Source organism: Mobula hypostoma, chromosome 3 (assembly GCF_963921235.1).
Source record: "Mobula hypostoma chromosome 3, sMobHyp1.1, whole genome shotgun sequence".
Classification (NCBI taxonomy): domain Eukaryota; kingdom Metazoa; phylum Chordata; class Chondrichthyes; order Myliobatiformes; family Myliobatidae; genus Mobula; species Mobula hypostoma.
Window position 1 is genome coordinate 169579119 of NC_086099.1, and position 13283 is coordinate 169592401.

At 40.2% G+C, this 13283-nt stretch overlaps 1 protein-coding gene across 2 annotated transcripts in view; it reads right to left on the minus strand.

The window, feature by feature from the left end:
• efhb (EF-hand domain family, member B) overlaps positions 1-13283 on the minus strand; it is a 68676-nt gene that overhangs the window by 19529 nt on the left and 35864 nt on the right. For both annotated transcript variants that reach the window (XM_063042363.1, XM_063042364.1), the window contains 2 exons: positions 11861-11944; positions 121-188 (listed from right to left, as the gene is read on the minus strand). In XM_063042363.1, the coding sequence (XP_062898433.1) occupies positions 121-188; positions 11861-11944 (152 nt within the window). The remainder of the gene's footprint in view (positions 1-120; positions 189-11860; positions 11945-13283) is intronic.

A 13283-nucleotide genomic window follows, 5' to 3' on the forward strand; every position in this document is an offset into this window, starting at 1 on the left:
TGAAGCTTAAAGTTTCAAAATAATATCTTAGTGTTCATCCACTTTAAACCAATGTACATGCCAATGTTAATCTGGCATGTTTATTCATCTGGAAATATCAGTTTAACTTTACATCATTACCATACTCATCAGGATGCAGCAGGACACCAAATGTATGATTAGGGGGAACCTTCAGCGTATCTACAATTCTGAAAGAACGAAAGAGAAAAAAAAACAAAGAAAATTCTTAATGGCAGCAATAAATTTCGAAATGAGTGAATATAATACAAAGACAGATTTGACTTACTGCCTAAATACTGCACCTCCAAGGTTCCCAAATCGTTAGCCAGCAATATCAGGGACATCCCACCCAAAGAATATCACTCGAAGTTGTGAATAAAAACATAGAACAACCAACACTGAAGTAGCAATTAGTAGATAGTTCCACAACTTTCCCTGTTCATAGTTAATTTGCCTTTTGGCACCTACTACCATTACTGATTCCCCTGCTGAAGAATTACCCTGCAGTTTTCCTGTGATACAATAGCTTGCTGAATGTGGAGCCAGGAGAAATATCTCTCCTCTTCCACCATCTCACCAACCCACTTTTGACTGCTAATGCACCCAGCCCCTCTGAGGTGTCCCTGAGTTGTGTCTGAGGTCCACAACTTTGAGGTGACCCTATTTCTCTTCCCCAGAAGGTCAGCCTATCTCCAACCTAACACTATCTTCTACCTTTGCTTCAGTATTCAACAGGGAAAAAGACCTTGGCAATTGTGGAGTTGACTTACAGCGGACTGAAATGCTTGAGCATATAGACATTAAGAAAGAGGATGTGCTGGAGCTTTAGAAAAGCATTAAGTTAGATAAGTGACTGGGACCAGATGGCATATACCCCAGGCTACTGTGGGAAGCGAAGGAGGAGTTTGCAGAGCCTCTTGCAATGATCTTTGCATCATCAATAGGGCATGTAGAAGTACCAGAGGATTGCAAATGTTGTTCCCTTGTTCAAGAAAGGGAGTAGAGATAACCCAGGAAATTATAGGCCAGTGAGTCTGACTTCAGTGGTGGCTAAGCTGATGGAGAAGATCCTGAGAGGCAGGATTTATGAACATTTGGAGAGGTATAATATGATTAGGAATAATCAGTGTGGCTTTGTCAAGGGCAGGTCATGCCTTACGAGCCTGATTGGGTTCTTTAAGGATGTAACAAAACACATCGATGGAGGAACAGCAAAGGATGTAGTGTATATGGATTTCAGTAAGGCATTTGACAAGGTTCCCCATGCTAGGCCTCTTCAGAAAGTAAGAAGGCATTGGATCCAAGGAGACTTTGCTTTGTGGATCCAGAATTAGCTTGCCCACAGAAAGCAAAGGGTGGTTGTAGGTGGTTCATATTCTACATTGAGGTCAGTGACCAATGGTGCAAGGATCTGTACTGGGGCCTCTCCTCTTTGTGACTTTTATAAATGACCTGGATGAAGAAGTAGAAGGATGGGTTAGTAAGCTTACTGTTGATACAAAGGTTAGGAGTGTTGTGGATAGTGTGGAGGGTTGTCAAAGGTTACAGCACGACATCGATAGGATGAAGAACTGGGCTGAGAAGTAGCAGATGGACTTCAACCCAGATAAGTGTGAAGTGGTTCATTTTGGGAAGTCAAATCTGAAGACAGAATATAATATTAATGGTAAGACTCTTGGCAGTGTGGAGGATCTGAGAGATCTTGGGATCCGTGTCGATAGGACACTCAAAGCTGCAACGCAGATTGAATCTGTGGTTAAGAAGGCATACGGTGTATTGGCCTTCATTAATCGTGGGATTGAGTTCAGGAGCCATGAGGTAATGTTACAGCTGTATAGGACCATGGTCAGACCTCACTTGGTGTACTGTGTTCAGTTCTGGTCACCTCACTACAGGAAGGGTGTGGATACTATAGAGAGAGTGCAGAGGAGATTTACAAGGATGTTGCCTGGATTGGGGAACATGCCTTATGAGAATACGTTGAGTGAACTTGGCCTTTTCTCCTTGGAGTGACAGAGGATGAGCGGTAACCTGATTGAGGTGTATAAGATGATGAGAGGCATTGATCGTGTTGATAGCCAGAGGCTAACACGAAGGGGCATAATTTTAAGGTGTTTGGAAATAGGTACTGAGGGGATGTCAAGGGTAGGTTTTTCACGCAGAGAGTGGTGGGTGTGTGGATTGCACTGCCGGCAGTGGTGGTGGAAGCAGATACATTATAACCCACCACTTCTTCATCCAGGTCATTTATAAAAACCTCAAAGAGGAGGGGTCCCAGTACAGATCCTTTTAAGGGCCTCTTACATAGGTACGTGGAGCTTAGAAAAATAGAGGGCTATGCACTAGGGAAATTCTAGGCAGTTTCTAAAGTAGGTTGCATGGTTGGCACAACATTGTGGGCTGAAGGGCCCGTAATGTGCTGTAGATTTCTATGTTCTATAGTGGTTCATATCCAAGGTTATGACCACCCAGCATCACTCTAAAACTCTATCACTTATCTTTCAAGTTTCCTTTCGCAGGGCTCCAAGCATAAAAATGTGAGAAAATAGAAACAGGAAAGGCCACTCAACCCCTCAAGACTGTCCCACAATTCAGTATAATCATGGTGGATTGAACCCAGGCCTCATTTCCTTTTCTCTGCCAGTTCCCACAGCTTTTCATTCTTTGATCTTTCAAACACGGGATATCTGCTTCCACTTTAAATACCACATATTATCTAGCATCCACAGCCCTCTGGGGTAGAGAATTCCAGAACTTCACCACCCTCTGTGACAAAAGGTTTAGCTATGTTTTAACTATGTTGTTAGGAAAATGTCAGACATGGGACATCTTCCAGAGTTATGGAATAGGGTTAGCAGGCGTTAGCACAAACAAGAACCAGTCTTCAAAAAAACCTGCTAATATGAAAAGTACAAGCAGCACTTTGAAACTTGGATACTTATCATTCCAATTTTTTTTTTCCAAATAGATTGTCCCTTTCTTTTTTGGGCAACCCTGTTCTTCTTCACCTACTTATGATACTTAATTCATCTTCTTATGCAATTCATATGTTTAATATTATTAGCAGCATCTACATCTCATAAAACAAAGGTTTGAGCATCAGAGTATAATATATTCAAAACTGCCTTTAGCCTATTTTGTTAATTACACTTTAGTTTAACAAATTGATTACATCAAAAAATTAATGATTCCAGTTAATACTGATCCATAATGTATGTTTAGATGGAACATAAAGATATACAACTAATGGTGGATAAACGGTGTGAAAACTTAATGCTTATTGATTGCTGGTCATATATATTTCATGTATTTCTGAACATTGCAATTTGGAAAAGTTCCAAAAATTGACTGATATTGTTAAGGTCAATGTCTGCAACTTAGAACAAATTAAAGAGTAAGTATTAGTGCATACACTTATGTTATTATTTTCCTTAATTTTAATAGCTGATTTATGTTTCTAACAGAGATTCGGCTGGACCAAAGCAATCATACAACAGTTCCTATCGAATCAGCTCCTCCTAATTCCAGTTTGATAAGTAAGACCTGGATAAAGAAACAAAAGGGAGGAACAGCCACTTTGTTTAATAATTCTTATCAGTGTAAGCAGATATCATATGAAACATTTGCATCTCATCTTTTGAATATCTTGCACTTCAGTTGAAATCTTCCTGTCATGCTTTATTTTTAACTATATATATATATGCCACCAAAATACTTTGCAACCTTTTTTGATGACTTTTCTGAACTACTGTCTATTGTTTGCATTGACTTTGACTGGGTAGTCATAGTTGGTGATTTTAATATTCATGTTGATAACCCCAAGGGCAGTAGCGCTAATGAACCATTCTGCATCCAGGACAACTATGGACTGACACAACTTGTGACAGCATCCACACAGAGCAAGGGCCACAACATCGACCTACTCATTTCCAAAGTTCTTAACATTTCTGAGGTTGTGGTAACTGATGTTGGTCTTTCTAATCTTTTCTGTTTTTTTTTAAATTACTATGTTTCGATCCACTAGCACTCAAACAGAGGTAATCACAAAATGGTTTATCACTGAAAACACCAAGGTATTATTCAAGCAGGCATTTTCTCCCACACCTGCCCTCTCTTGTGTCTGTCAATGATCTTGTAGACCATCTCAACTCTAAAAGTACAGATGTCATTGATGCAATTGCCCCCACAAAAGTAATTTCTAGAAAGAAAAAAGCACCACGGAGAAACACCTTGCTGGTTAACCTCCAAAAAAGAGAGTGTCGAAAAGCTGAACACAGGTGGCAGAAACAAAACACCAGGTCCATTACAACAGTTATAAAGAAACACTTTGTATTTATAACTTAGAGTTGATATGTGCAAGGCAGTCCTTCTTCTGATATTATAAACAAAAACAGCAATATGCACATGCCTTATTTGCTACAGTTGATAGGTTCACGCATCCTCCTGTATCAGTAGTGCCCAAACTTCTGTCTACAAAGTCAGGTAATGACCTTGTGTTCTTTTTTACTGACTAAATTCAGAAGATTAGACATGCTGTCAACGTCTCTGCATCAGGTCAGAAGTCAGTGCAATCCTTTCTCTCACTTAGAACTTAGTTAAGATGACACAATTCAAACCTATTGACTATAAAACTCGAAGAAATTGTGCTACACCTGAAATCCTCCTCCCGTTCCCTTGACATTTTACCTGCAAACTTTTATTGAAATGTTTTTAATTGCGTGGCACCAGACATACTGCAAATAGTCCACACTTCTCTTCTATCAGGCTGCTACCTAAAGCACTGTAACCCGCAGTTATTAAGCCTCTTTTAAAAAAGAACAAACCAGATGCCTCAGTAATTAATAACTACAGGCTTATATCAAAATTACTATGTTTAAGTAAAATCATTGAAAAGATTGTTTACCAACAACTTAACAGCTTTTTAGCACTAAGCAACTGTACAGATGCTTTCCAGTCTGGATTTTGACAACACCATAGCACTGAGACTGTTCTGGCTAAGGTTTTAAATGACATCCGCTAAAAACATGATGATGATAAAATTTCAGTTTTCGTTCTACTGCTTTTGACACAGATGATCATGGTATTTTACTGGACAGATGGAAAACTGTGTGGGACTTTACAGTACAGTCCTAAAGTGGTTTAAATTGAATTTACAGGACAGGGACTATTTTGTATCAATTGGTAGCTACATATCTGACCAAACAAAAATGACCTGCAGAGTGCCTCGTGTCCATACTAGAGCCTCTTCTGTTTAACATGAGCTCCCACTAGCTCAAATCATGGGGAGCAACAAAATATCTTATCATAATTATGCGGATGATACTCAGATTTATACAACAGTGTCATCAAGTGACTATGGTGTCATACGGTTACTAAAAAATCTGTATTGAACAAACCACTGATTGAAAGATCCAAAATTTCCTCCTGTTAAACAAAGAGGAAACTGAAATAATTGTTTTTGGTGTCAAAAATGAACGATTAAAAGTCAGTGCTCACTTAGAATCCCTGTCGTTACAGTCCACAAACCAAGTCAGAAACCTTGGTTTTGGGATGGACTCCGACTTAAATTAACACAATTACAAAGTCAGCCTACTACCATCTTAAAAATACAGCGAGAGTTAAAGGGCTTAAGTCTCAGCAAGATTTAGAAAAACTGGTCCATGCATATATTTTTAGTTGGCTTGACTATTGTAAAGGTGTTTTCACAGGTCTCTGTAAAAAATTTCCCCAGATAGCTGCAGCTCATTCAGAACGTGCTGCTAGAGTTCTCAGTAAGACCAAGAAAGTAGAACACATCACTCCAGCTCTCAGATCACTACACTGGTTTCCTGTCCGTCAGAGGATTGACTTTAACATATCACTTCTGGTTTATGAAGCACTGAATGGTCTAGGGCCAAAATACATCTCCGATCTCTTGCTGCATTGTGAACCTTCCCAAGTTCTCAGGTCATCTGGGGTGGGTTTGATTACCATCCCCAGGTTTAAAACTAAACATGGTGAAGCAGCTTTTAGTTACTATGCCCCACATATCTGGAATAACCTTCCAGAGGATCTGAAATTTGCCCCAACTTTAAGCTCTTTTACAACGAGGCTTAAAACTTCCTTTTTGCTGTAGCTTTTAATTAGAATCTCCTGCACTTTAACTTCTATCTCTTTATTATGTGTGATTTTACTCTCTTTATATTGTCTGAAATTTGATGTTTGATTTTTATATCTTGTTTTATGTAAAGCACTTTGAACTGCCTTGTGTTTGAAAAGTGCTATACAAATAATCTTGCCTTGCCTTGCCTTGCCTTAATTCTTTGCCAGAGGATGGTGACTCTTTGCAAGCTGCTGATCTATTTGTTACACTTATCAACGTTCCTTAAGGCTGTTGTATCCAGCGTGGCAGTGGGAATAAGCTCCCACTGCCTAATAAATGTTCCCAATGGCAAATGCCTCAAATAGTCTCTGACAACCAAATCCAGTTCCTGGCCTTCACGTGTGGCTTAGCTACTAGGCCCAGTGGAACCATTTCCACTGACAGGAGAAGGGGCAAAGGTGGGTTATTGGCACCTTAAAACCAGTTGCTTCTGATAGATGGGGCTCATCAGCTGAGGTTGGCAGCTCATCTAGGAGAAGGAAAACTATGATCTCAAACCTCCGCTGCCTTACGGCTATACCCACTCATGGGGAAGGCTTCAGGAGTAAACCCTGAGAGAAAATTCCGGAGCAGGAGTCCCTAAGGCAGTCCTTCATTGAGTTCACACAGACTGGCAACTCCCGCAACGTTGCTGGTGCCAAACTGTATTGGTCACTGCTGTTCCTTTGGGTTCATCAGATATGTGGAGAGGAGGAGTTGTTACAAGTGCAACAGCTTGTACTCCATATTGTAGTGCCCTGGCTCGCGTACCTAGACAGCTAGGACGCGATATCCATGGTCAGTGGCTTTTTTGCTCTTTAAAATCTCAATTCTAAGAATATGAACTGCACTTTATCTGTAACTGTAATACTGCAGTTTCCATTGTTTTCTTTTCTCCTGTCTCAATATACTGATGTATGGAATGATCTGACTAGATGGCACACAGTAAGGATTTTCACGCTTTCTCAGTACATGTGATTATAATAAACCAATTCCAATTCTAACATATACATATCCTAGAGATTTATTGTAATATCTGTATGATGGTATTTATTCCATTCTATTGTTCACTGGGAAATTTAAGATCTGATAATTGATAGAAAGAACAGCGTTTACTGCCCATCTCTAATTGCCCCAGGGATATTTTATGAGTAAGCTACATTTTATTAGACGTGAGGAGTCACATACAAATCAGACTGGCTAAGAACTCCTGATTTCCTTCCCTAAAGTATGCTAATGAACCAAATGGGTTTTCACAACAATCCAAACAACAGGAATTCTGCAGATGCTGGAAATTCAAGCAACATACATCAAAGTTGCTGGTGAACGCAGCAGGCCAAGCAGCATCTACAGGAAGAGGCGCAGTCGACGTTTCAGGCCGAGACCCTTCGTCAGGACTAACTGAAGGAAGAGTGAGTAAAGGATTTGAAAGCTGGAGGGGGAGGGGGAGATGCAAAATGATAGGAGAAGACAGGAGGGGGAGGGATAGAGCCAAGAGCTGGACAGGTGATAGGCAAAAGGGGATACGAGAGGATCATGGGACAGGAGGTCCGGGAAGAAAGACAAGGAGGGGGGGTGACCCAGAGGATGGGCAAGAGGTATATTCAGAGGGACAGAGGGAGAAAAAGGAGAGTGAGAGAAAGAATGTGTGCATAAAAATGAGTAACAGATGGGGTACGAGGGGGAGGTGGGGCCTTAGCGGAAGTTGGAGAAGTCGATGTTCATGCCATCAGGTTGGAGGCTACCCAGACGGAATATAAGGTGTTGTTCCTCCAACCTGAGTGTGGCTTCATCTTTACAGTAGAGGAGGCCGTGGATAGACATGTCAGAATGGGAATGGGATGTGGAATTAAAATGTGTGGCCACTGGGAGATCCTGCTTTCTCTGGCGGACAGAGCGTAGATGTTCAGCAAAGCGGTCTCCCAGTCTGCGTCGTTTGCAGCAATCCTTTGGTTTTTGGTGCCTGTTTTAACTATAGATCTGTCTTTAATGCCAGTTTATTAATTGAATGTAAATTCTACAGCTTTGATCACAGACTCTGGATTGGTGGTCCAGGCTTCTGGATTGCTAATCTGGTAATTTAACCACTATGTCACCACCAGCTAAAAATAGAAAAATAGTAAGCAGTACTAAGCAGTAAACAAATATTAAATACAGATCATAGGGGATAAGTAACTATAAATAAGGACCACTCCCACTGAATCCAGATAACCTAATAGCAGAAAGAAGGTATCTGCATTAAACTAGGAAAATGAGCAACGGACATGGAATAATAATCATGAGAAATTACAGCTATCCTGAAATGAACTGGCCGTCAGTGTTGGGAAAAGCGAACAAGGGAATGGAGTTCAGATAATGTGTATGGGATTTCTTCCTAATATAGTGTGCAAGAAAGCCAAAAAGGAAAGACTAACAACTCACTTTGATTATCAGGGATGAACGGCAGCAAGCAAGATAATTAAAATCAGAATAAATTCTAGCGAATAGTGAATCTACTATAGCATGATGGAACAATTACTGAGAAGGAAACAAATAGGATAAAGGTCACATATTTCCAATGCACTGACAAGCAATGTTGTGCAAATGTGAAAATTTTAAACTATATGGTGAGTCCAGGAAAAGTATACACAACTAAAATAAGAATGAATTAAGCACTAATGGGGCACTATGAATGAATAAAACTACTGGGAGAGAAATTCATCCTTCTTCACTAACACAAATCATGCCTTCTTCAATTTCAAATCTGTTTTTATCTTCTGGTTTCTTTGGGTCAAGATGACCTGCTTCTATCAAAGCTTTAAAAGTTCCAATATGACTGATCAGGGCTTAGGGACACCCGCTCTGGATTTTTCCTCTGGGCTTACTCTCAAAGCCTTCTCCATGAGTATGTATAGCCACAAGGCAGCAGAGGTTTGAGATCAGAGGCTTCCTTCTAGATGAGCTGCCAACCATGGCCGATGAGCCCCATCATGGGATCCGCAGACTCTGGTGCAGGTGGGGTGGGCCAGTAGGTAGTTTAGGAGCTGGTGATTGCTTCCATCATTTACAGTGTTTTTCTGTGCTCTGGACAAATTTGCTTTCTCTATTCATATAAAACAATAACATTAAGCCACTGGGAGGCCTCATATGAAACTGTCACAGATAGGAGCAGAACATGTCATTCAGCGCGTCAAGTATGTCTGCCAATCCAGCATGGATGATTTATTATCCCTCTCAACCCCATTCTTCAGCCCTCTCCCTGCAACCTTTGAGACTCTGTTTAGTCTAGAACCCATCAACCTCTGCTTTAAATACACCCAAAGAAATGGCCTGCACAGCTGTCTGTGGCAATGAATCCTCTGGTAAAGAAATGTTTCCTCATCTCTGTTGTAAATGGATGCTTCTCAATTCTGAGGCTGTGCTTTCTGGTCCAAGACTTCCCCAATCTAGGAAACATCCTCTCCACATTCACTCTGTCTAAGCCTTTCAATATTCAATAGGTTTCAATGAGATATCCCCTCATTCTTCCAAACTCCAGCAAGTACAAGCCCAGAGCAATCAAATGCTCCTCATATGTTAACCCTTTATTCCTGGGATAATTCTCATGAACATTCTCTGGACCGTTTCCAATGCCAGTATATCTTTTCTTCGATAAGGGGCCCATAACTACTCCAAGTGTGGTCAGATCAATGCCTTACAAAGCTGCAGCATTACAAGGCAACATTGCTTTTATATTATAGTCCTCTCGAAATGAATGCTAACATTGCATTTGCTTTCATTACCACCAACTCAAGTTAACCTTTAGGGAATCCTGCACAAACCCTCCCAAGACCTTTGGCAAGTCTGATTTTTGAATTTTTCCCCCATTTAGAAAATAGTCCACACCATTATTCCTTCTGCCAATGTTTATGACCATGCACTTCCCTACACCATATTCTATCTGCCATTTCTTTGCCCATTCCCCCAATCTGTCTAAGTCCTTCTGCATCCTTCAGAAGGCACTCTGCTACTTCAACACTATCTACCCCTCCACCTATCTTCATATCATCTGCAAATTTGGCCACAAAGACATCAATTCCTTCATCCAAATCATTGACAAACAGTATAAAGTGAAAAGAAGTGGTCCCAGTACCGATCCCTGCAGCACACCATGAACCACCAGCAGCCAACCAGAAAACACTGCCTTTATTTCCACTCTCTGCCTCCTGCCAGTCAATCTTCTATCCATGCTAGTATCTTTTCTGTAACACCATTGGTTCTTATCTTACTAAGCAGCCCTATGTGTGATTCCTCCTCAAAGACCTTCTGAAAATCCAGATAAACAACAGCCATTGATTCTGCTTTGTCTATCCTGCCTGTTATTTCCTCAAAGAATTCCAATAGATTTGTCAAGCAGGATTTCCTCTTGGGAAAACCATGCCTATTTTATCATGTGCCTCCAAGTACCCTGAAACCTCACCCTTAATAATAGATTCCAATATCTTTCAAACCACTGAAGTCAGGCTAACTGGCCTATATTTCCTTTATAAAGAGTGGAGTGACATTTGCAATTTTCCAGTCCTCCAGAACCATACCAAAATCTAGTAATTCTTGAAGGATCATTACTAATGCCTCTACAATCTCTTCAGCTACCTCCTTCAGACCCTGGGCCGTAGTCCATCTTGTCCAGATGACTTATCTACCTTCAGACTTTTCAGCTTCCCAAGTACCTTCACCTTAGTAATTGCAATGACACTAACTTCTGCCCACTGACACTCTAGCATTTCTGGCATTCTGCTATTGTCTTCTACAGTGAAGACTCATGCAAAACATTCAAGTTTGTCCGCCATTTCTTTATCCTCCATTACTATCTCTCAAGCAACATATTTCTGCGGTCCGATATCCACTCTCACCTCACTTTTACTCTCTATATACCTGAAAAAAACTTATTGTATCCTCTTTTATATTATTGGCTAGCTACCTTTGTATTCAATCTGTTCTCTCTTTATGGCTTTTTAAATTGCCTTCCGTATGTTTTTAAAAGCTTCCCAATCCTCTACCTTCCCATTAATTTTTGCAATAACATATGCTCTCTCTTTTGCTTTTATGCTGTGTTTGACCTCCCTTGTCAGCCACATTTGCTCTTTACAATACTTCTTCATCTTTGGGATGTATCTTTCCTGCACCTTCTGAATTTCCCCCTGAAGCACTACCCATTGCTGTTTTGCTGTCATCTCTGCTACTGTCACCTTCCAATCAACTTTAGCCAGCTCCTCTCTCATGCCTTTATAAATCCCTTTACTCCACTGTAACACTGATACATCTGATTTTAGTTTCTCCTCAAAGTGTAGGATGAATCCTATCATGTAATGATCACTGCCTTCTAAGACTTCCTTTATCTTAAGCTTCCTAATCAAATATGGGTCATTACATAACACCAATCCAAAATTGTCATTCCCCTAGTGGCCTCAACCATTTGTAGAAAGCCAATTCATAGGCATTCTACAAATTCCATCTCTTGGGATCCAGCACCAGCCTGATTTTCTCAGTCTCCCTGCGTATTGAAATCCCCCATCATTAATGTAACATTGGCTTTCTTACACGCCTTTTCTATCTCAATTCCATCTCCAGATCTCATAGGCTTGGGGCAGAAAAAAAATTAAGGGCTAGTTCTTCACTGTTTCTGCAGAGGATCCATCCGTATATTTCTCACATTCACAATTTTCAGGAAAATCATAACTAATAATATCAATGTCTCCCACAAAACTTCATTTGACTTACGGATCAAGGACTTTTCCAACTTGATGATGTGTTTTTTCTCTGTAGTCATCAATTATTTTTGATACAATCTTTGCAGACTTTTGTCTAGAAAGAATTGGAAATTAGAACTGTGAGGGAAGAAACAAAGATGCTGGAAATACTCAACAGGTCAGGTAGCATCTATGGAATGAAACATTAGCTCTGCTTCTTTTTCCACAGATGTCGCTGACATCAAGTATTCCAACGTCTACAGGTATTGTGAGTACTACACGTACACTTATACACTTCATTGGGAAATCTACCAATTCTAATTAACAACCCAATAGCATTGATTTTATATAAACTGTGTACTGATAGCTTTCATGCATTCTATTTTACATTTCTTTAAAAGGTGATCAGTATGACAATGTATCTGCCAAAATCTCAGTTAGCACCTACTTTAATACATTTATTAAGTGTAGGCATTACTGGAGCAGCCAGTGTGAATTCCAAAGCTCTAATCCTGGAAATAATCAGCCTTTGTAAATTGGTTCAAATCATTAAGTGAAGATAATCATACAATGCTATCCAAAGGGTTTTATCAGAATAGCAGCAATGAAATTGGTCTTGAAATTCCTCCCTAGTCAATAGCACGAAATAATTACATCAATGTATTGTCCAAAATGTATATTCATATGCACAAGTACATGCAGCACTGGTGCAGTGAAAACTTGCAGCAGCATCACAGGCACAGAGCTTCATATAAGCAGCATTCACAAGAGAAGCACAGAATAATCATTAAATTATACACAACTTATCAAGAAAAAACAAGTTGCAAAGAAACGAAGTCCATTTTAGTGCGGAGTGTTCAGACAGGTCACGATGTTGCTAAAATAAATTGGTAATTAGCATTTTGCCTGTTGGTTCAGGAACTGAATGGTTGAAGGGAAGTTGCTGTTCTCGAATCTGGTGGGTGGGACTTCAGGTAACTCCTGCCCTATGGTAGCTGTGAAAAGATGGCATGTCCTGGATGGTGGAAATCTTTGATAACAGATGTTGCCTTCCTGAAGCAGTGCCCCCAATGGACATTACCATTGGTGGGAAGGGACATGCTCATGACGTCCACTACTCTCCACAGCTTCTTATATTCCTGTGCAGTCAAAATGCCACAGTAGACCATGATGCAACCTGTCAAGATACTTTCAATAGTATAATGTAAAGTATTTAAAAAGTCAAGGAAAATGAGAGAGAGGCACAAAAAAACATGATTTAAACCCCATTATGATCCTTTTGTTAAGCATTGAGATGGTCTTTTACATTCCAATGGTTATTTTGAAGTCACTGATCTTCTGACAGTTCAGTCGCATTTCTGTCTCAGTCTTAGTAAAGCCTGGCAGTAAATTTATAAATCAATCAATGTACAAACCCAACGGCTATGTTTCATTCAGGATATCATGCTTCACCA